The sequence below is a fragment of the Gouania willdenowi genome, unplaced genomic scaffold (genome assembly GCF_900634775.1).
Source record: "Gouania willdenowi unplaced genomic scaffold, fGouWil2.1 scaffold_332_arrow_ctg1, whole genome shotgun sequence".
In the NCBI taxonomy this organism is placed as follows: Eukaryota; Metazoa; Chordata; class Actinopteri; order Blenniiformes; family Gobiesocidae; genus Gouania; species Gouania willdenowi.
Window position 1 is genome coordinate 1,011,321 of NW_021145094.1, and position 26,625 is coordinate 1,037,945.

At 35.4% G+C, this 26,625-nt stretch overlaps 1 protein-coding gene across 1 annotated transcript; it reads left to right on the forward strand.

Moving 5' to 3' along the window:
• The first annotated feature begins 13,824 nt into the window (after nt 1-13,824).
• LOC114459636 (histone H2A.Z) lies at nt 13,825-23,866 on the forward strand. The gene is made up of 5 exons (XM_028441820.1): nt 13,825-13,969; nt 14,085-14,162; nt 14,278-14,391; nt 21,296-21,425; nt 23,725-23,866. Exons 1-5 carry the CDS (start codon nt 13,967-13,969, stop codon nt 23,784-23,786), a joined length of 387 nt encoding a protein of 128 aa, XP_028297621.1. The 5' UTR covers nt 13,825-13,966; the 3' UTR covers nt 23,787-23,866.
• Nucleotides 23,867-26,625: the final 2,759 nt, after the last annotated feature.

A 26,625-nucleotide genomic window follows, 5' to 3' on the forward strand; every position in this document is an offset into this window, starting at 1 on the left:
TGCAAGAGATTCTGCATGCCAACCGACCACTGGGTTACCAGCGCCCTCTGCTGATCCAAACAAATATCTGACGCAAATACAGTGAAATGAAGGGGTTATTTTTTAAAGTCCAATTGTTAAGGCACAAAATACATTTTCAGTTGCACTTTTAAAAAGAAAAAGAACTATTATACAGTTTTACATTGTTTACTATAGAACCAGAATTTAAATTATTGGGCTTCTTCTTCATTTGTATTATTCCTTTATTTATTTCATTCATGATTCATTTTTAGTTAAATTGCACTGTTTTGAATAGTTTATCAAGGGATTCTTTTGACAATGAAAAATAAAAGGAAAATAATACAGTATTTTCCCAAAAAAATAAAGGAATATTTTTTTACATTTGTCTACAGTCCCATTTTGTAAATTAAATCATGAGAGAATCGTATCGTGAACCCAGTATCGTGAATCGTATCGGGAGTTGAGTGAATCGTTACATCCCTACATTTAACCCTAAACAGACACTGATCAATCAATCAATAATTTAACTTTAGACTTCAGTGTAAGATTAAATAATATTAAATACAAATGTTTAATACAAAAAATAAATAGTGTCTCATCTTAAAGTAGCAACAGACATGTTAAATAAATAGATGTATAGAGGTATACAAGGTTCTCACCAGGAAATGTTCACAGCATAAGGGGATGGCGTGGCGTGTGAGCAAGGACCACTGGTGCAGAACATTTTGAAATGTATAACTCTCTGAGGGCTAAATTTAGTGAAATAAAGCTAATGTTGGGTTTTGTAGTTTTTTTTTAATTTCTGTTCCAGCCTCACTTTAAAGCTAAATGTTATTTGTTGAATAGGTGATGATGAATGAAGTTAAAGAGTTACTCATGCTTGGTATATACTGTAAAAATATATATATGTCCTCCACTAATAAATACTCACACACTGTAGAGACAAGAAATAATATTTTATTCAAAAGACTGATTCCAAGACGCGCTTTCAAATTTGCAAATGCGGTGACATTGGAACGCAAACACGCACCCACACACACGCGCGCAAAGAGGACGCGCACACGTTAAGAAGACGCGCACACTCACACGTGCGCACAAACGTACAGAATGCACACGGCCCAAACCTGTCTGACCAGAATGAAGCCGATGTCTCTTTAAACACGAACAAGTTTCAATCAGACGGTATTCATGTCCGTGCGTGCGTGCGTGCGCATGTAATATGATCCGTTGGTTGAAGCTACACTGTTTATATTGGATGGTAATTACGGTTACCAAGTACTAACCTGGTATTAAGACATAAATCTGGGTGATGTCACTGGTGTTTTATGAGATTGGAAGTGACAGTGCCTGCACAGTAGATCTCCTATTGCTTTACCGTCTCTGCCTCGTTTAAAGACAAAGCAGTTCCAAATGAAACTTTTGGAGTTTGGTTTTTTGGGCAAAATTAGTGATGAGTGACTCGCTGCTCTGGCCCGGTGCTTCTGCCGTGGTGAGTGTGTTGTCTCATGTTTGTAGCCGCGCGCGTCCAGGCTAGACAGAACTTTTGCTTGTTTGTTTGTTTGTTTTGAAGCGAGTTTGGGTGGGTGGACCCAGTGTGAGGAAACAGCCTATCAAATCCCTGTAAATCACCAGTAACATTCAAACAGCCAATCATTCAGCAGCTGTGGAGTTGGGTTGCCATGTTGGATTGTTTTCAAATGAGTAGCATGCAGTGAGTTTAGACTGTGCAGTGAGAAGCCAGGAGCAGAGTAGAGGCAGACGCTATGTAGCGGAAACTGGTACCACTAGTATCATAATCTACCGTAGTACCGTTGTGTATAATTTCTAGTATAGTAGGAACCGTTACAATTTGTCATTTTGCAACTATAGTATAGATAGATTTATAGATATTTAGATCAGAAGGCAACACACAGAACACCAAAAAACACCAGAAAAATAGTGCAATAAAGGAGATAAAATAAAACAATAATAGAGGCTATACTGTATATATGATAATGGACTTTATTTATATAGCGCTTTTATCCCCACACTAAAGTAATCCCATCAACTCATTCACACTCCAAAAGGGACAGAGCTGCCATGCAAGGCGCTGGTCAACCATCTTAGGGTTCAGTGTCTTGCCCAAGGACCCTTCAACACATAGACGGGTTTAGACCGGTATCGAACCGCCAACCTCTCGATCAGAAGACGAGCCCTCTACCAAAGTATCAAAAAAGTAGGGATGAGAATCTTTGGGTGTCTCACGATTCTCACTTTAACCGATTCTTGAGTCAAAACCTGATACAATACATAGTGTGTTAAGGCCAAGTATGGCATCAAAACAATACAGTTTGTATTGGATGATTTAAAATAAAGTGATACCAATGATGTCATCACACAAAGGCAAACTATAGACAAAAGGTCACATTGATTCATGATAAACACACACACACACACACTCCATGTTCTGTCTATATGTAACACATTATAAGTTGATGTTTCCTGGTGAGATCGTGTCATAGACTGTAAAGGTGTTTTGACCTAACACTGTTGCCGTAGTAGTGGGACGTCACCATCTCGAAAGGCTTTAAAAACATGTGCGTGTGAGTATATTTCAGTGTATTGTTTGATAACACTCCGTAAGCATAAACAATGTGTTATATAAATCACCGCCCATCACGGTAAATGTTAGCATGAGCAATACATGGCTTTTCCCATAGACGTTAGCATGAAGCTAGCAGACTTTTGCTGTACAGTGGTATTTTCTAAACACTAATATGTATTTGTACGTTCAGTTTACAGTGATCCCTAAGTAAAGACTCTAAGCTGATCTTCTGAATTAGTTTTTCTTGAAAAAATAAATGAATCAATTAAAAATAAATTCATGAATCAATTCAGAATTGTGGATGATCAGAATCGCGATTCTTATATGGATCAATTTTTTCCCCCATCCCAACAAAAAGATATACTACATGTATTTACAGAAGAGAATGAAATACATAATAGAATAAATAAATAACAGAAATGATCAGGATACATTTTTCACATATCGCCGATCCCTGACACACACACACACACACACTCACTCACTCACTCCAGACAACAGTTGTGTGTGTGTGACAGAGTGAGAGTTTGTCAGCAGATGGCTAATGCTGACTTTCTCTGTTACTGCCCCTGGGAGTCCAGAGGGAACCCCCCCCCCCCCAAACACACACACCCTCTCCAACAGAAGGCCCCACACACCCACACACACACACACACACGAGGAAGTATCTAAATATATGTTCCCGTGCTACAGGAGGGCGTCTGAGGCTAAGCTAGATTTGGTCTGTTATAATCACACACTTCTTCTTTCTTTACTTCACAGTAAACGCCTCGTTTTTATGTAACGTCTCTAAAAAGTCTCACATAACACCTGGACGGAGAAAAGAGGCGACGCAGAAACACAGAGGAGGAAGAGGAAGAGCATCAGCAACCCACATCCGCTAACACACACACACCGTTCAGCTGCTGTGTGTGTGTTCAGTGGAATGTGGTCAGAGAACACATTCACTCAAACACTGTCATTATAATTACACACACATTAAATTATTTAAATAGTACTCAAAGTTAAAGTTTGGAGTTGGTAATAAATCTTGGTCTGGTTCCCGTACATACAGTAAACATAACTTAAAAAGACACAATAATAATGATTTACTCAGTAATGGTTGGGTGTAGAAATGTAACCAATTAAAAATGTATTGAAGTACAAGTAAAATGAGTGATTTTTTAGAAATATACCCATAAAAGTAACTCAATTACAGTAACGTGAGTACTAGTAATCCATTACTTTCACCTCTGGTTCAAATATAACCCGTCTGTAATCAATGACTTACGTTAAACGCTCTGAGTCACATGACCACACACACAAATATATAAAGGCCATAAAGTCAGTAAAATGATGGTCCATTGTTCTATGAATCTGTGATAACCACATTTATTTATTCATCTGAATAATATCCACTGTTATCCAGGAACGTTTATTATTATTATTATAGTCATCTTAAAGATGGAAATTAGGCTTCACACGATCAATATTTTAGAGCCTATCACCGTTCAGTGAGTTTAAACAAACGACCCCATCATATGGATTCAGGTGGTTTTTTATGTAATGACTAAATTCCTTTAGTACGACTGTATCTGATACAGATTCACAGAAAATCAAAGGGTTCCATGTTTCTGGTCTCTAGCCACAGGACGCACGGTGGGACCTCTGACGCTCCCGAGAAGCGCGTCCGCCATACATTGTGAATGTAAACCTGCCGCTTTTGACACGTTTGGTGTGAATGCGCCATAACAACAGACGCTCTACCTGCTTTCAGAGCCAGTAGACTGGCAGCTTCGCTACCAACGGAGACATGTTCACTCACAGGTTTCCTTCTTTGTGCACCAAGTGTGAGTGAAATAAAGCAAACGACTCTTTGGTGTAAATGAGACGATAAAACAATGCAATAAAAGCATCTACAGAAAGTTTCATCACAACATTGACGTCATTGATCGGATCGATGAATTAAGACATTACAGTCGATCACATTAATTACGTAAAATGCAAAATATCGGCCGATCTGATCAGTGTAAAGCCTAATGGAAATCCTTGTTTTACTTACAAATAAAACGGGTTCAAACTGACCAAAAATGGGGGAAAAAGTGGTGAAATAGGTTAAAAGTTACAAATTAGAGCAGGAAAAACTGAGAGAAAGTGGTAAAAAGGGTTTAAAGTGTCAATATTGGAACAATTAGTTTAAACTGGTAAATAACGGGCATAACAAATGGTGAACGTGGTTAAATTGTCAAAAATAATGATGAAATCTGGGTAAAAGAGGTTAAAAGTGACAAAAATAGTTCAAAATATGTGACATTAGGTGTAAAAGTGGTAGAAATGGTTTATAAGTGCTGAACATGTCTGGAAAGTGGAAAAAATGTGAAGAAAAGTCATTAAAATGTGATGTCGAAGTGTCAGAAACATATCTGTCAACTTTTGGATTTGAAAATAAGGGACATTTTCTAACGCCCACTGTGAGTCGTCCCCCCCCCAACCAAGCTCCAGTAGCTCTTATATTTTAATATAGGTGGACAAGAAATCTATAATAACCACTTATTAAATATAATAATGTGATTATAATCTGATAGGTTAACCTTTATTAATATTAAAATACTGTAAACATTCCTACTAGGGCTGGTGATATGAACCAAAACTCATATCTAATATATATTTATCAAAATGGTGAAATATGATATAAATCTAGATAATTTTATTAAATAAAGTCTGACCAAAAAAACTATTCTGGGTTAAATTTACTGACGCTAAATGCTACACAGTGACATTTATTAATAAACAGCTGATCAATATGTGACACTTATTAATCATCTAACTGCTCTTTATATATATATATATATGAAATAATATAGTTTTCTATGTCACCAAAATATAAAACTTGATACATCTTGAATCTCGATATATCGTCCAGCCCTAATTCCTAAATTATAAAACAGTCTAAATATAAACATAAATGTGTTTATGAATCACATGTTTTTATTTAATATACTTACAGTTTATATACAAGTCAACACGTTGTATATTTACTGTTAATTTAACATTGTTTGTCTTTAAGTTAACATTAACATTTATTTTATTATATATTTATTATAATTTCTCATACTCACTCATGTGGTTCTCTGGTATTCACTAATGACTTATTAGACACATTTATTACAGACTTTACATTATTTAACACTTTATAAACAGTGTATATTTGTGGAGCTTGTGATTGGATGATTTTTCATGGTGACTTACGTGGTTCCTTCTGCTGTGGTAGACGTTAAAATATCAGTTATTAATCTAACAGAACGTGTAACTGTGTCACATCCTGATGGTCTTTATGAAGATAAACTCTATGTTATATTTTATAATGTATTTACACCAGTTCTTTGTTTTTATCACCAGAACGTCTTCATTCATCATCTCTGTTCTGTTGGTTCTGGGTTTGTTGCTGATGTCAGCACTAATCTGATCTAATTTAATCTAATCTGATCTAATCTAATCTAATCTAATCTCACAAGAACTGTCACTCAGACCATTTCAGGTGGAAGTTCTCACGAGGCTACTGACGGCGTTCAGTTTAGTAAGACATATTTTAATTATTATTACATTAAAATACAGGATATTTACGGGAAAATACTAATACAGGAAGATGGCGGGAAAGAGGTGTAAAATATGGGATGCTTTACAGGTATGGTCAGAAATGGGAGAAATGTAGCAAAAATACATTAAAAGGAGAAAAAAGAAAAAGTAATGAATATAGGTTAAAATATGGTGAGTTTGGTGTATTTGTAGAAAAACGGTAAAAAAAAAAAAAAAAAAAACAAGCAAAAATGAAATATTTCTAATTTCTTGAAGGCAGCTGGGAGGGGACCCCTCCTTATGTCGCCCGACCTCAAATGGGGTGCTGACCCCACGGTTGAGAACCCATGGTGTGATTCATAATATTCATCTTTTTATTGAGTTTAACTGAGTTCTGATGATGAATGTGTGTTAGCAGCTTCATGACTGTGTTATTATTATTAATATTAATATGTGAGGTTGGTCACATTGATCAGTGATCAATAATCACAGTGTGGGGGTGACAAAGGGTGAGGCAGAGGCAGGTGGCCCCCACACAAAGGCGGCTCCCCTCCACAGCTAGCTAGCCGCTATAGCTACTAAAGCTACTCGGAGCTGTTCGGAAGTGTTCGGAGCTCCTTTAGGAACTTTATCCAAGCGGGGCGAACACTCACCTGCGTGCGTGATGTCGGACAGGTCGTAGTTCTTAGCGCTCCGTGGGAACTCCTTAAGTTTTCGGTTGGATAAGTTGAGCGCCCCGCTGGCCGCAGCCTCGTCCAGCGCCTTGTCCACACTGCGGCTACTGGCCGCTACTGTAGCCGGCAGCTGGGCTCCATCACCGGCAGCCATGCAGCCACCGTTAGCCCGGCTCTACTCGGCTGGGAGTGGCCCGGGCCTCGTCATAGCACCGGTTCTTCTCCTCCAACCGCTCCAACGCAGGTCCCAACAACTTGTTCCGAGACACGGTGGAGGCTGGAGCGGACAACAGGAGCTCCTCCGCTGGTTCTCCGATGGTTCTCCGATGGTACCGTTGCTCGGAGCCGTCTGTCAATCTCCCCGGAAACGGCGTCAAGCCCCGGTGCGCACACCGGAACACCGCGAGGTTCCTTCAAAATAAAGCACACAATCACAGACGGTCACTCAGCAGCACTGATTTGACTCAAGAGCAGGGCCGGCGTTAGGTTAGGCAAGTGTAGACTCTGACCCCCCCCCCCCCAAAAAAAAAAAAAAATTTAAAAAAATAAATAGATAAAAAATAAATTAAGTAAAAAAAAAAAAAAAAGCCTATACACATTATTTATATAGATATCCATCTATCCATCAATCCATCCATCTTCAAACCCGCTAATTACCGTTTATCAGGGTCACGGGGGTCTGCCAGTGAAAATTTCCGGCTCTCATTGGACGCTGGGCAGGGGTACACCCTGGACAGGGCGCCAGTCCATCGCAGGGCGACATAGACAGACAACCATTCACTCTCTCATTCACTCCTATGGGCAATTTAGAGACTCCAATCAACCTTACAGTCATGTTTTTGGATTGTAGGAGGAAGCCGGAGTACCCGGAGGAAACCCACGCAGCACGGGGAGAACATGCAAACTCCACACAGAAAGGACCAGGTGTCCACCCCAGGGCTTGAACCCAGGACCTTCATGCTGTGAGGCGGACGTGCTAACCACTTTAAACACCATTTACTTTTTAAACACCATTTTACAGAGTAACAATACTGTGAATGTAACTGAGTTTATAGTCGTTGATAAAATACAACTTTTGTCCCTCGATAAGCTTTTACATAAGATATTATAATAAATGCACTAAAATATAATGCAAAGATGCTAAAACTACATCGTACACATTAAAAACCATACAATCATCACAACGCTATAAAAGTTAGTACAAATGTAATTGAACTTTAGTCATTGAGAAAGCAATTGTAAATTTATTTCAGTGGAAAAATAATAATTATAATATACTAAAAATTTAATTGAACATGGGTAATTAAAAACGTAATTGTAAAGTGAAATATGTAATCGACAACAACACAATATAATTACATATGATAGAACAAGAATAACTACATATGCAAAAAGACAATGTGATGAGTGAGGTAAAATAAATGATCATAAATATATAAACCAGGAGACTGGTTATAAGCAGCTAATAACGATCAGATCATTTTAAACCATCACTAACATCTCCAATGTTCTTTAAAACTTCATATTCATATCTAATTAAGAGAAAACATGTACCGTGATTGTAAAGGGTGTGTTTCACGTTTATCATACCTTTTAAAATTATTATTATTATTATTATTTACATTATTTGTTATTCTTATTATTATTGGATTTTGTGCCCAATTTTTTTTAATCTAATTTGGGGACATTTTGTGAAATATTTCCCAGAACATTTTTAGGATTTGGGAAAATTTGAGGTTTCTTTTAATAATTTGAGCTAAAAATAAATAAATTAAAAAATGACTACCATCATAAAGATAAAGATGTATTAGTCCACAAAGGGGAAATGTACACAAAATAAAATAAAATAAAATAAAATAAAATAAAATAAAATAAAATAAAATAAAATAAAATAAAATAAAAGCATTATAAGTAAAAGGAAGAATAAAAAACACATGGGCCTGTATATGCAGATATAGATGTGTATGGGGGAAATGTGAGCCCTGCTAATATTGTGGAGTTTCATTGAATTTGTGTATTAATTTTGAAAATATCTAGCAAAGCTACTAGTAATAATTGACATTTATTGTAATATTAGTATTTTACACAATGATTCATGGTTTATCTGAGTTTTTTTTTTTGCTAAATGAATGTTCTAAAACAGTGGTTCTCTAACTTTTTTGGCTGTAGTTCCCTTTCTTTAACGTTTGAATCCAAACCCCCGTATGTCCCACTTCAACAGTTTACTCAGAATTCTATTTAAAAACATCTATAGATCATAATGATGGAATGAATGAGTGATAAACACATTTTAAAGAATCTCATTTTGTAAATAAACAGCATTTAGTGACTTCTAAATAGATTTATTTCTATAGTTTTTATTATTTATTATTGTATTTTCACTTTGTGTGTGTTTTTGGTGTTGTTTAGTTGTTTCTCTGTTATTTTTTTGTATATATTGAAGTGATCTTGTGTATATTTTTTTCTCATTTATTGTGTGTATTTGTTGTCGTTTTGTGTGCTTTGTTGTTGTTAATCTGTTCTTTTTATTATTCAGTATATTTTTCTCTTATTTTATGTGTTTTTTGTCATTTGTTGTCATTTGGTGAGTTGCTGGTAATACAGTATATAGTATAATTATCATTTTTCCTCTCTCACTCTCTCTCACACACACACATAAGTACCGATCCTGTAGTGTGATGGCGTACCTCTTTTTGAGAAACACTGCTCTAAAGGTCCAGATTTGATCACCGGGCCTTAAATTTGATGTGTGCTCTCTCATAATTATAATTTTTATTTATATAATAATATATATATAATATAAAATGTATATTTATATATAATGTATAATAATTAAATATATGTTTAATTAAATGTCATAAAAATGGATAATTACTACTTTATTTTAATATTTTCTTTAAAACAAAATTTAAAGAAATAATATTTTATGTAGTTTTCTAAACATTTGATTTCAGTTGGAGCAGTGAGTGATATATATATATATATATATATATATATATATATATATATATATATATATATATATATATACATATAAATATAAATATATAAATATATAAATATATAAATATATATATATATATGTATATATATATAAATATATATATATATATATAAATATATATAGTCTTTGTTTCTCTCAGCTATTATTCTGGTGTTTACAACCGGAAGTGGAGTCTATCAGCGCGTGTCTTTCTTTGTTGGGGAAAGGAAGGGCGCAGCCCACGCGGACAGCTGTGGGCGGGGCCACAGCGAAGAGAAAGGGGCGTGGCTTGAGATCCAGGCCAGCTTTGACTAATCCACAGGAAGTATATGTGTGTGTGTGTGTGTGTGCGTGTGTTTTCAATTATATACTCATTTTTTATTTTGTTTTAAATGTATTTTTTGATATCATATTTGTTTTTTATTTTGTCTTTAGTTATACGTGTATACGTTTTTTGTGTTTTTATTTTAGATGTTTTTTTTTTAATTGTTATTTTTTGTTTATTTTTATTATAGTTGTTTTCATTTTCTGTTTAGTTTTTATATTCATTTTTTAAATTATATATTTGTTTCACTAGTTACTTTGTTTTAATAAATATAAATATAATTTTATCTCATTTTATGTAACATATTTGGTGTTCAGCATTATAAAGTCCTCTGTCTCAGACACATCCTCCTCTACGTCACTTTTACTGTGAAAGAGCTGTTCCAAAATGATGATATTATTAATATATTAATATACATGTCATGTATCAACTCTAAAGTATCAACTCTGCCCCCGCAGGTGAGGGAATGTAAGGTCACACACACAAACACACACACACACACACACACACACACACCAGAGGGGTGTTCCATAAAGGAGGGTTTAACAAACTCTGAGTCTATTCATAAACTCTAGGTCAACATACCCAACGATGGGAAACTCTGTTTATCTGATTCCATTACAGCTGGTATGAAGTGGGTTAATCATCCCTGAGTATGTAAACCTTGGGTTACTGACGTGCACGCGAGCGATAAAAAGCCATCATCAATGGATCAAAGAATACTCAAACTGCCATGACAACCAAACGAAAGACAGTGATATATTCACCCTGATGGTGAAATAAGCCTGTGTTTGATGAATATGATCCTGTTCTAAAGGTGTGTTCAGTCTTCAGTGATTATAGTGATTAAATCACCTGTAATTAATAACACTTTATGATCACTTCATCACTTTATCTCTTCAGTGATGTGACGAGTGGTGAATAATAATAATAAAATGTGTCTGAGGAGACGTGTCAGCATCATAGGATGTCTGCATAGAGAGTCCTCCTGTTACACTGGATATAAACACAGTGACTTCATATCTAATCATTTATATTGATTTTAATGTCATATTATCACCAGATTCATCTCTACGTCATAAAATATGTCATAAAAATACACTGAAGCGGGACGAGAAACCCACGACCCATCACTTTCAAGAGCAGCGTCACACTTCACTGTGACATCATAACTTCATTGATGTATGATCTATAGATTTAACTGTATAACAATATAAAACAATAAAAGTGTATTAATTTAAATGATCATCTCCTCCTTTATATTATCTACAGGTTTATATTCAGTGAACTTTACTACAGACGTCAGTAGATGTTTTAATGTAGATCAACCTCTCAGTGTGTTTCACTTAATGATCTACATCTACAATGTTAGAAAGAAAACTACTGTTTGATTAAAAAAAACATAAATCAACACAACATTAGTAATGATGTGAACACGTCTGTGGTGTGTGATGTCACTAATGTGTTTCAGAGAAAAGTGTTAAGGTTTATTAAAGTGTTCAGGTGGGCGGAGCCAGGTAGAAACCCAGGGTTTCTTTGATAAAACCTGTCAGTGACCAGGTTTAGTTCATGGACAATGTTGCTATGGTAACATACTCAGAGAAGAACATACCTCGCGTTTAGGAATGAGATACTCAGAGTTTCATCATTTAATCCTGAACATACTCAGAGTTTGAACATAACCTACTTAATGGAATAAACCTCAGTTTTTCACAACTACAACAGCTTAGGGTCAAACTGACCAATATGTGACCAATATGTGACAATATGTGCTTAATCAATTGTACCATCAAATGATATGTATATATATATGTGCAGGAGTCTCTGTCTAAGCCCTGTGCTCATCTCTGTGGTTGCTTTACTTGTTTCCTGTAATCCTTCTTACTCCATTTCCGTCAGTTTTTGTGACACATCTACAGTAACTGTTGTGGTCTGTGTGTGTTCCTCATCTTCTGTCTTTCTGTTTGAAAAAAACAAAACAAATCACATTGTTGATTTAAATGTTTTTACTGTTTATTTTCAATGTTTTCACTGCTGATTTAAATGTTTTTACTGTTTATTTTCAATGTTTTCACTGCTGATTTAAATGTTTTATTGCTGATTTTAAACAATAAATAAATAAAGTTAAAAAGTAAAAAAAATAAAATAAAACTACCACAATGGAAAAAATAAATAAATAAATAATAATAATAATAATAATAATAATAATAATAATAATAATGAAAATAAATTTAAAAAAAATAAAATGGGGAGAACAAATGGTATAAAAATCCTGCTGGTGAAGCCTATACATGTTCTAAAAGGAGTAGGAGGAAGTATATAATTATATGATCCTACCCCATGTAATATCTAGCACTATACATGTAATATTCTTATAATATACACCTATTTACTCTATAAATAGACATATATACAGACATAACTCATTGATATATATCTATATAATTACACATTCATGTGTCCACACATACACACGTATGTACACATGTATTTACAATTTTATCCCTTTGACACTTACTGTATGCTTGGACAAGATGAACTTTGTGTATTTATGTTTAAATTGCTTTAAAGACACACAAACTGTTCTATAAGCTGGTGCCACTGACTGACACACTGAATAGGTTTTTGTTGTCTGTGTGTGTAGTGATCGATAGTTCATTTTGTCTTAAGTTATAAAATCTAGGTTTTTTCAAGAAACAATTTCTGGAACTGCTAAACAGTATGTTAGATATGGTAATATTATTGAACAGTAAACTATTTTGAGTACAGCTATACTTTTTAAAATCTTTTTTTGAACATATTTAATATGCGTTTGCTCACTAGTTTGGTTGTCTAGTATAGCGCCAATATATTTAGTTTTGTTTACTTGTTTAATGTGATTGCCATCAATAGGAATCCTGATTTCAACATTATTTAGCCTGTTTTCAAAATACATATTTTTGTTTTGTTCACATTATAGAATAGTTTGTTGATAAAACCAGGTTCTTATTTTTACTTATTTTATAAAAAAGTAAATATAAAAACTAAACTAATCCTCCCAAAACAAAACCCCACAAAAATCAAACATGCAATAAAAAAATGAATATAGAAACAAAAAAGTACAAAAAAACACCAAACATAAGTAAAAACAAAGTAAAAAAGTAAAGAAAGCAATACATAATAAAAAGCAAATATAAAAACTATTATTGAACAGTAAACTATTAAGTAAAAAACAAAGTAAAAAAGTAAAAAAAAGCAATACATAATAAAAAGCAAATATAAAAACAAAACAACAAATATATATATAATAAAAATAAACATCAAAACAAAAACAAGAAAATAAGTAAAAAAGTAAAAATAAAAATCTAAGATATGATAAAAAAAAAAAACAAATATAAAACAAAAACAAAAAACAAATATAAAACAAAAACAAAAAACAAATCTATCATAAAAAAATATATGCAAAAACAAAAAATAAGTTAAAAATGTAAAACAAAAGAAATATATAAAAAAAGAAACACATCTAAAAACAAAGTACTAAAGTTAAACTAATCCCAGTGGTTAATGGGACTAAATAGTTGGAGGACAAACATGATGAATTATTGACTGTAAATTATTAACAATAAACTGCTCCAAACAAAGGAAGCTTCTGTCTTTAAAACTACATTACCCAGGAGCCATCTGGGCTGGACTCTTTTTAATTGGCAGTCGGCTTCGTAACGCTGCCACGTACCAGCCTGTGATTGGCTGAGGGTTTAGGTTCAGCGTCCTCCCCGTTTAAAGCGAGCGATGCTAAAGCTAAGCTAACGCTAAGCTAAGCTAGGGCTGCAGTGTGTTGATCTGGCGGAGCTGAGGAGACCTCAACCATGGTGAGTAGGACACGGTCCGATAGCACTGTGCTAGCTGCTCTTAGCATTAGCATAGCGTTAGCATGCTAGCTAACGGAGGAACCACCGTGTGTGTGTGTGTGTGCTCGTGTTCCAGGCCGGAGGTAAAGCCGGGAAAGACTCGGGGAAAACCAAGACCAAAGCGATCTCCCGCTCCCAGAGAGCAGGACTGCAGGTAGGTGTGTTAGTGTGTGTGTGTGTTAGTGTGTTTATATATATATATATATATATATATATATGTGTGTGTGTGTGTGTGTGTGTGTGTGTGTGTGTGTGCGCGCGCGCTACAGTTCCCGGTGGGTCGCATCCACAGACACCTGAAGTCCAGGACCACCAGCCACGGTCGGGTCGGAGCCACTGCAGCCGTGTACAGCGCTGCTATCCTGGAGTACCTGACCGCTGAGGTAGGGCTACCACCACCAATTACATTTCAATTACATCCTCAATTATCCATGTCTAATTACTACTTACTCAGGGTTGGGGTCGGTTATAATCGTGTAATTAATAATTACAATTGTGATGTAATTATAATTGTATTAGAATAAATCTTGCTGTTGTAATCATAATTGAATTGTAATTGGGTTCAGTTAATTACAATTGTAATCAGGGTTCCCGCAGGTCCTTAAAAAGTCTTAGAAGGTTTGAAATTCATCTAAAAATAAGGATTTAATTGTCATTAAATCAAGTCTTATATTTGAATACATAATAAATATGATTGTAATTAGTCTCACATTTTAAAATAAATGCCAACATTTGTTTAAAAAAATAAAAATGTAAATTTAATGAATTGCCTGGTGAATGGTTTTTATTTTGTTGTGTTTTTATAGATTTCTGTCTGTTTGTGAGTTTTTAGTGATTTTGATTATTTTAGTCTGTTTTTTTTTTTTTGTGTGTGTGTATTTTTGTGTGTTTTCTGTGTGGTCCGTCACACACTCTAACCCTGTGTAAATGCCATTTATTCCCCCAATTGTATTTACTGTGAAGTTGTGGTTAAATTTAATTCCAAATGGCAAAAAAGTTTAAAAAAAAGTTGAATTTAATTTGACTATTGTAATTGTCATGGAAATGTTATTTTATTTATTTATTTTTAAATGTCTGTACCAAGGCATAACAAAGTGGGCTGAACATTCACTAAGGCATAAAAAATGTTTAAAAAAAAAAAAATCACACAAATTTTGCAAATAAGGCATAAAAATGGGGCAACTTCAATTTTTCTGGGGTAATTATATCATAAGACCCTAAAAACTAGTTCAGATATGATGAGCACAGGCATTATAAATAATAAAAATGGGAAAGGCAAAAAAAGTCAACATTTTGTAATAAATTTTTCTGAGCTAAAGCGATCATATGACCCTTACAATGTTTATTAGGTGATTTATTTCAGGCCCAGTAATTGTGATTAAATGTAATTAACTTTCAGGGGAAAATAATCATTGTAATTGGTCAAAATGCTAATCACGTAATCATAATTCAGAACGCTACACTAACTTTACCAGTGGTTGCACCCTTTTTTTGAACGGGTGGGGTGGTGGGGGTAGTGTACAGCAGTGGTTCCCAACCAGGGGTACGTGAACACATTGTAGGCGGTACTTGGAAACATTGATGAATCTATTTCCAACATGCTGAGTCATGTTTAAGCCTATTTCAGACACTGTACATGCTTATCCAACAGCTTTTCCACTCATTGACAATAAACTGCATTAATGAAATTAACAATATTGTGGCCTTAATATCCTACTAAATTGTTACCAACATGTTACGCACATTACATAAACTTTAGGTAAATATATTCTCTGCTATACAATAATTGTAATGCACAAAATTGATATTTAGTGTGCGTTAAACATACGGGTTGACATTTTCAAGCTATTAACATGTAAATAAAACAAAGGTTACTAAATTGGAGTGACGAAGGGGTTCCCCTAATCTGAAGAGAGGCCTCAGGGGGTACATGAGACAAAAGAGGTTGGGAAACACTGGTGTACAGCATAGCCACTAGGGATGTAACGATTAATCGTAAGGCAGTTAAAAATCGATTCATAGGTATCACGGTTGATATCGATTTTCTGACAATTGAATCGCAGTACTTTTTTTAAACAGCAGAGGGCGCTATCCGGAAGTGTAGGCGGCGGGCGGAGTCTGCTACTACTTTCTTTCTGGCCACCTTCTACTCTTAAATATGTTAATAAATGATTCATTACCCCTTTAACACCAAAAGAATATCTGTAATATTACTTGAATATCTGTAAAAGTCAGGTTTTTCTATTAGCTCTGTCTGCTAGCATAGCTTCTCTTCTTCACTGCAAGATATCTGCATGCCAACTGACCACTGGGTTACCAGCGCCCTCTGCTGGTCCAAACAAATATGACATAAATCAGTGCAATCACGTTTTTTTTTATTTTAAAGTCCAATTGTTAAGGCACAAAATACATTTTCAGTTGCACTTTTAAAAGAAAAAGAACTATTATGCAATTTTGCATTGTTTATTATAGAACCAGAATTTAAATTAATAGGCTTCATTTTCATTTGTTTCATTTGTATTATTCCTCTATTTATTTCATTCAAGTTAAATAGTTAAATTGCATTGTTTTGAATCGTTTATCAAGTTTATCAAGGAATTCTTTTGACAATGAAAAATAAAAGGAAAATAATATAGTATTTTCCAGTTTTTTTCCAGAAAAAAAAATTTGTCTACAGTCCCATTTTGTAAAGGAAAAAATCATGAGAGAATCGTATCGGGAGTTAAGTGAATCGTTACATCCCTAATAGCCACACATGCTGATGAATAGTTGACTTAACTAACGTACCGTAGTTTTATATGAAGTAAAGATTGACAATGACTTGAGATATATTTGCTAAATGTTTTATTGTCAATATTAAGTTTTTCTGCAACAATCAGTGGCTGAAATAACAGGTCATTTATTTTATATCATTTTAAAAGACGTAACATTTCTTTTTTTTTTTTTTAAATAACATCAAAGCATAACACAGGTTACATGTATATTCTGTTTTATTATTTTACAGAAATGCTGTTAACAGTAACATAACCAACTCATCATCTGCATTGTTTCACCATGAATTATTTATTTATTTTATTTTTATTTATTCAGTTCATTTCTGACATGGTTGCAATCACAGAAATTCACTTTGACATTCAGAGCAAAGTCACATCATCGTTTTTTTTTTTTTTTTTTTTTTGTCTTTTTTGCATGACGGAAAAACTCATCTAGCCCTAACCCTAAATTGAGAGGGTCCAGCTCTGATAGTGGGGTCTCCTAACCCTCTTCCCCTGGTCAGGGGTCTGTAACCTTTACTCTACAAGGAACCATTTAACCTCATCTCACCTGGATTAAAGTCCTCCTGGAGCCATAAATACCTTCTCTATGAAGACAATACAGTGTATTACATTATATACAGTTATAATTATATAGAATAATGTTTGATTTCATTTGATTTATATTGATCATGTAAATGGAAACTTAAAAACAGCTTAAAATAAAACAAAATAAATAAAACAGTATCTTCATCTTCAAATTCTTACACATCTCAGTTTACATAAACACAATGTTTATAAAGTAGATTTTTATAGTTAATGTATATGAAAGGCTACAAAAAGTAACATGAATATAATAACACATGATCATGTGATCAACACATGCTAATTACTCATTTCTTGCCACACATAAAACATACATATTTAACCTGTACATTGGTGGTTAAATGAATCTGTTCCCACACAATTAAAATCTGTATTTTCTTCCAGAAATAGTGTTTATGTTGGTTTAGTTTCTTACCAGGGATTTAAAACTTAAGGTTAGTCACAGGTGGAGGAAAGTTGATGGTCTGTAGATGTTGTAGGAATGTGCTGAGTCATTGTACAACGTGATTTATTTTACGTTAACAAATAGTTATATCATAATTTTATTTGTCATTAATCATTAATATCTTCTGTAAAAAATAACTATTTATTTCTATAGTTTTTTAAAGCTATAGGGAGCCATTGTATAAGAGTCAAAGGGCCACATTAGGCCCCAGAACCACAGGTTGCAGACCCCTGCCCAGAGAGAACCACAGCTGAACATCTGTCCTGGTATCATAGTCCATCAGTTCTGGTCCCTCCATGATGATTCTGATGTGTACGATCTATTGCTTCTTCACTTTTACTGCTGCTTCAATGTGAGCGTGCACTCAGTGATCGACTGGTTATGTCTGGCTCTGTTCATAGCCCATTCCAAAGGAGCTCATTGTGTTTATACTCTGCACACTCACCTGCAGCCAATTGTAATGACGTGACTGGCCGTTATCAGTTTCATTGGCTTTAATGGAGGTCGTAGTAACACGCCAAAAACAAACACACACACACACAAAGAACGCACTGTAATTGAGTCGTAATTAAACTTGGATGCGCTGCACAGGTGCATGTGTGCGTGTGGTGCACAGTGACAGTGGACCATCTGTAGAACTGGAACATGATTCCTCAGTTTTTCATCACAATTAAATAGTAATTGACAGTTTTAAAATCAATTATCAATGATCAATTACCATTTAATTATGATTAAAACAACAAAAGTCTTGTCATAATGGTAATTAGTCATCAATTCCAATCGTAATTGAACCCTGGTGTAGTAGCTACTTGGCTACGTTGATGGGTTATTACAGGTCTGAGGGGCTCCGCCCCCACCGCGCACAGCTTTCACTGACGTACCACTTTATAATGTATATTTAATGTCCATCAATGCAAACAGTTCATCTATAAACATCTGCACTACACACAGTATACACACAGATATATATAATATAATAGATATATATGTGACATGTTTAATTTAGACTCACAATTGTCTACGCCCATAAAATGTCCATTACACGTGGTACTATCTTGTTATTGACATACTGTAACTTATGTACTCTATTACTGTATTATTGCACTTCAGATCATCCACTTTGACCTGCAGAAAAACAAATGATTATTGTGTAAATGACTAAATAATCCAGCAGTAGATTTATCTCTAATTAACCCATTTAATGAATTATTTTGAGGGGAATCTAGCTGTAGATTAATGTAGTTTTCTTTTGTTTATATCACATGAATTTGTCATTGAAAATCGTGGGGGAAATTTGACAATTTGTCACAATTACACAAAAGTGGACCAAATCAAGAATTGAACTGATTAAAAACTAGGGCACAATGATGATAAAATTACAATTTTTCCAAAAGCCCGCAGCTTTCCTGCAACTTCGCTACAAAAAACAAATATGCGGCCGCTTATCGTTATTTTAGCGCTTGGAGTTGCTACGGAAGTAGCGGAGGATGTACTATGGGCTTTGTGCCATAGACATGTATACGTAGACGCCGCATCGACTGCTGCCGACCTCTAGAGTGGTGCGTCTATGTATATTATGTCTATGCGTTGCGCTGCTTACTAGGAACCTACAAAGAAGAAGAAAATGCCTTCTGTTTTCAACCAGTGCCGGTAGAAACATTCAGTGGAGTCGTGTGTGTGATAGAAATACCTAGATATTGGCTAAAGACGTGTAAAACAGAACGTCGCTTCATAAGAGTGCACATGTGGGAGAACAAACAGGAAGTACACAATGTGATTACATACAGTATGTACGTTAATGCTTACTGTTTTTATGAAATAAGTATGTCTCCATGACAGGTTGATGTTGTGCACGTTAACATTCCTTAAGTTCAGCATTGTTGTATTGCACTTGTGATTAAAAACTGTTTTTATTCAGGGTATGATCAGTGTATCAGCTAAAATAATAAAGTCTTTGCATGTCTGCTCAATATGTATTTATAAATGGTAGAAACAATTAACGTAATTGTGAGTAAAGTATGTTTTAAGGCTGAAAAAAAATGCGACTTTGGAAAAAATGTCCCGTGAAATGATGCGTTTCAGCGTAACCATCACTAAAAATACTCCTGGAGAGACTAATAATTTATAATAATTCTGTATTCTTCATAATCACCTAATGACTGCACATCTATTTCATAAATCTGTTCTACTATAATAAGATTTTTACCATCTCATAATTATGAGATAGTAAAAATCTTATCTCATAATTATGAGATAGTAAAAAATGTATTTGACTTTACTCAATCATAATTAGGGATGCTTTGATCAGGTTTTATGTTGCTGATCACTGATACGATCACATGGATTGATTGTAGATATGATGGGTGCTATAGAGAAACCCTGCAGGGACAATACAGCATCTATTCAGTTATAGAACAACTGTATCTTACCTGTTATTAGTAACAATATTTAAGGCTAAATAGTGCAGAAAATCAATATTTATCTTCAACACTGACTTTATCATGTCAGGTAACAAAATCAGAAGTTACTAAATCATTAATACCTGAGAACATGGCTTAGCAAACCACTTAGAACTTCTGATTAATAAAATAAATCATAGAATGTTGCTTCACATGTAAAATAAAATAGTAACAACATAAATATCAGTGTCTAATGTCTATGATTTGTTGAGAAACATTGTGGGGTGATTTTCTTCCTGTTGTTGGAAATGGTTCCTCCTGAGTTCACCAGTATGGCTCTGAGTGGTAGATGATCATCTCTGGTGGTGCTACTGCTGCAGGGTTTGTTCTGCCACCAAACGTTCTCTGTTAGCTTCAGGTTCTTGGTTTGAATCCCTCTGAGAGTCTCTGTCATGTAGGTGGGTAGGTAGGTGGGTGGGTAGGTGGGTGGGTAGGTGGGTGGGTAGGTAGGTAGGTAGGTAGGTAGGTAGGTAGGTAGGTCCTTCCTTCCTCACAATAAAATGTCTTTGTACCTCACATAGGAAAAGAATATTACCTTCACTTTGCATGAAACTCATAGTTTCAGATACTCTAAAATAAAAGTATGAAGTGTGTATAAGTAAATATTGATTCATCATTATTTAATGATCAGTTTCTCACGTTGCCTCTATGTGATGGTGGCCAAACTGTAGAAGGACTTCTTTTCATTGTCAGCAGATGTTGAGGTGACCTTAGTTGTCTTCACACCATCATCTGCTGCAGGACCTTTGGAGAGTAGACACGTTCAGACCATCACACAGGGGATGGTTGGTTGCACTGTGAAGATGTCAAAGTCAACCACGTAGACACCCAAGCAGCACATGTAGGTCATACTACTGTTTGAAAGAGGGCGGAGCTAGGGCCCTGATACATCATCAGTCATTGTTTAACAAGCAGCTCTCTTCATTATACTGTATATAGTTTATAAATGTGTATAAAACAGATCACTGAAGAGCTCCTCCTCATTCTCCGCCATCATCATGAGTAATTGTGGGCGTGTCCTCAGGTGTTGGAGTTAGCGGGCAACGCCTCCAAGGACCTGAAGGTGAAGCGTATCACTCCACGTCATCTACAGCTGGCCATCAGAGGAGATGAAGAGCTGGATTCACTCATCAAGGCCACCATCGCTGGAGGAGGTACACACACACACACACACACACACACACACACACACACACTAGACCATAGGTGGTCAAACTACGGCCCGCGGTTCACATTTGGCCCGTCAAAGCCAAAATAAACAATGAAAACACAAAATGATCCGTCTTACTCCGTCATCAACACCCGTGGTAACCAAATGTTCCCACGGGTGTTGATGAGATCAATGACTAATCTCCACTTACGCCCACCCTCCCAGCCAATCAACACACAGAACACATGTAAACAAAGACGAACATTAGCAGAGAAAGCTGCACGTAACTATGATGCCTTCATGGCCATGGGAAACCACAACACTCGTTGAATAAACTACATGTGGAACATTAGGACTCAGTCTGTGATAATATCATAATTAGTCCTGTGATGCCTGGCATCCTACTAGGTATGGACAGAATATGTAAGATGATGAAGAAAGCAGAGTTAGATTGGTCACCACCATCACACACCCACAAAGAAGAAGAAGAAGAAGAAGAACTTACTGATGGTAGAAGCAGAAACTTAGATATCTGGACAGACAAACACTTCTTCCACATAATAATAATAATAATCAAAGTAAACTGTTTGTTGATGTTTTATTGTGGGATCACGTGGTGTCGCGTGAATACACCTGGCTCTAAGGCAGTGTAGCGCCTTGGAGCCAGGTGGAGGTTGACGGTGCAAAACCACAGCGCTGACACAGCGATACACATCTACAACAGTGAGTGGCCCAAAGAAAAGAAGAGTCGACAGTGAGTGTTTAATAATGAACGGACAAGTAAATACTTTTGTCTGTGTCTTATTATTTATAAAGAAACTGTTTTGGTTTTAAAGGAATAAAACATCCACCGTCACTTTTCCTCCAAACATGCTGCTAATTATGATAATAACCATTATTAACAAATTATGTTGGAGGGTTTTTTCATGCAAATACTTTTCATTTAACTGAGCTACTTTTATACACACATATATAATGTGTCCCCCCCCCCCCCGGTGCCCATTTCCCCCCAAATAATCCTGACAAATAACACATGTTATGTGTTGAACCAACAGGGAACAAGTAATATTTCATAATAAATCAAAAACTAAATTAAACTCATGATCTGAATTAAAAAACTAACAGGGAATAAGTTTCATCATGTTTCATAATGCCAGTATATTTCATAAATAAATCAAAACTGAAAAACTAAATGAAATGATTTACCTGCATAAAAAAACAAATGTAAAAGTACAGAAGTTTTATAAATTTCTTCTTTAGACAAGAAGAAGAAGAATGTATGTATGAATGGGGTGCTGGCCCCGCCCATCTGTCAATTTTTAAAAGTCCATGTGACCCCTGAGACAAAAAGTTTGTCCACCCCTGATCTAGACCAATGCTGGGACATATAGAAAAACATAGAACCTTCTATCAACACAAAACACACACACGATCACTACAAAAATACACACAAATAACTGACACATAAAATACACACTGAGAAAAAATCATTTAATACCAACACGGGCGACCGTGGCTCAGGTGGTAGAGGGTTGTCTTCTGATCGAGAGGTTGGGGGTTCGATCCCAGTACCTGACTATGTGTCGAAGTGTCCTTGGGCAAGACACTGAACCATAAGTTGCTCCCAGTGGTCGACTAGTGCCTTGCATGTCAGTCCTGTCACACTGGTGAATGAGCTGATATGTAAAGCGCTTTGAGACTGTTTCAGTGGTGATAAAGATCTATATAAATCATGTCCATTTATCATTTTTACCATTTACCATTTTTACCATTTACCATACAAAATGAGAGAAAAATAAACTGAATAATACAAAAATCAGACTAAATGTCACCAAAAACACACTAAATGTCACTAAAAACACACTAAATGTCACTAAAAACACACTAAATGTCACCAAAAACACACTAAATGTCACCGAAAACACACTAAATGTCACCGAAAACACACTAAATGTCACCGAAAACACACTAAATGTCACCGAAAACACACTAAATGTCACTGAAAACACACTAAATGTCACCGAAAACACACTAAATGTCACTGAAAACACACTAAATGTCACTAAAAACACACTAAATGTGTTTTGAAAGTGAGCTGACACGTATATACAGTAATTGTTTATTGTATTGGGTTAGGGTTATAATCTCAGTACAGACACTGGTTTAAAACCATTATTGTTGTTGGTTCTTAATCATTCCTTCATTGAGAATATTCTTAACCATGAGTTTATTTTTGTATGTAATGAATATGAATTTGATGTAATTGTAGGGATATGAATTGATGTAAATGTTGTGTTTTGTAGGCGTGATCCCCCACATCCACAAGTCTCTGATTGGAAAGAAGGGCCAGCAGAAGACCGTCTGAGGGTCCCCACGCCGCCTTTTTCTTACTGCTTCAACACATTGATTAGTTGTGATGTTTTAATAAAGGTGTTAATGACTCTGTGTTTGTCATTAATACATGTGTAGAGTTACAATACACACACATGACTCCAAAACATACACAACATACACGACAACATACACACAATGACAACAATACACACAAATGACTCCAAAACCACACAACATACACGACAACATACACAAAACGACAACAATACACACAATGACTCCAAAACCACACAACATACACAAAACGACAACAATACACACAATGACTCCAAAACCACACAACATACACAAAACGACAACAATACACACAATGACTCAGAATGACAACAATAGACACAAAATGACAACATACACACAATGACAACAATAGACACAATGACACAAAACGACAACATAGACTCAATGACTCCAAAACCACACAACACAAACATACACGACAACAATAGACACAATGACACAAAACGACGACAATAGACACAAATGACACAAAACGACGACAATAGACACAAATGACACAAAACGACGACAATAGACACAAATGACACAAAACGACGACAATAGACACAAATGACACAAAACGACGACATACACACAAATGACAACAATAGACACAAATGACACAAAACGACGACAATAGACACAATGAACAAACGACGACAATAGACACAAATGACACAAAACGACGACAATAGACACAAATGACACAAAACGACGACAATAGACACAAATGACACAAAACGACGACAATAGACACAAATGACACAAAACGACGACAAAATGACAACAATAGACACAAAACGACGACAATAGACACAAATGACACAAAACGACGACAATAGACACAAATGACACAAAACGACGACAATAGACACAAATGACACAAAACGACGACAATAGACACAAATGACACAAAACGACGACAATAGACACAAATGACACAAAACGACGACAATAGACACAAATGACACAAAACGACGACAATAGACACAAATGACACAAACGACGACAATAGACACAAATGACACAAAACGACGACAATAGACACAAATGACACAAAACGACGACAATAGACACAAATGACACAAAACGACGACAATAGACACAAATGACACAAAACGACGACAATAGACACAAATGACACAAAACGACGACAATAGACACAAATGACACAAAACGACGACAAAATGACACAAATGACACAAAACGACGACAAAATGACAACAATAGACACAAAACGACGACAAAATGACAACAATAGACACAAAACGACGACAAAATGACAACAATAGACACAAAACGACGACAAAATGACAACAATAGACACAAACGACTACAATAGACACAAATGACACAAAACGACTACAAAATGACAACAATAGACACAAAACGACTACAAAATGACAACAATAGACACAAACGACTACAAAATGACAACAATAGACACAAACGACTACAAAATGACAACAATAGACACAAACGACTACAAAATGACAACAATAGACACAAACGACTACAAAATGACAACAATAGACACAAACGACTACAAAACGACAACAATAGACACAAATGACTACAAAAACAAATGGACAATAACACACAAAAATGACTCCAATAACAAAGAATAGAAACATACACAAAATGAGTGATTGAGTCGTAGATAAACACACAACAGCACCACCTCTAGTGTGAGGTTTATACAACAAATACTAGCTCAACACTCATGAAGTGGTTAGCATGTTGCTAACGCTACAAACTTGGGTTAATTTAATGCACATGTTGAGTTTACATTTATATAAACACAGGTTCATATAACATGAGTTTGAGCTGTTAAAACAGCAGAGGTGTGTTCCATAAAGGAGGTTTAACAAACTCTGAGTTTATCCATAAACTCTGGGTCAACATACCTCGCGATGGGAAACTCTGTGTATCTGATTCATTAAAGCTGGTATGAAGTGGGTTAATCAACCCTGAGTATGTAAACCTTACTGACGTGCACACATGCGATAAAAAGCCATCATCAATGGATCAGTGATGACTCGAGCTGCCATGACAACCAAACGGAAAATAGTGATTTATTCACCCTGATGGTGAAATAAGCCTGTGTTTGATGAATATGATCCTGTTCTAAAGGTGTGTTCAGTCTTCAGTGACTATAGTGGCTTAAATCACCTGTAATTAGTCACACTTTATGGTCACTTCATCACTTTATCTCTTCAGTGACGTGACGAGTGGTGAATAATAATAATAAAATGTGTCTGAGGAGACGTGTCAGCATCATAGGATGTCTGCATAGAGAGTCCTCCTGTTACACTGGATATAAACACAGTGACTGATGCTTCATATCTAATCATTTATATCGATTTTTAATGTAATATTATCACCAGATTCATCTCTACGTCCTAAAAAATGTCATAAAAAAACACTTAAGCGGGACGCGAACCCGTGACCCATTGCTTCCAAAACCAACGTCACACTTCACTGCACCATCATAACTTCATAGATGTATGATCTATAGATTTAACTGTATAACAATATAAAACAACAATCAAGCCTTAAAGGGGACATATGATGCTAAATCCGCTTTTTTAGCCCTTAAATGCATTTTGTTGTATATTTAGTGTTTAGAAGTACAGAAAAGTTCAAATTAATCTCTTCAGGTGCTCCATTGATATTTTTATATTCTGTTTTGGTCATATTTTTCAATCTGTTTAGATTTTTCTATTCTCTATTACGTTTTTTGAACAATAACATCACAGTATTTGCAGCAGAACTACCAAATTAGGACATCAACTCCAGGCCCAACACTTGGA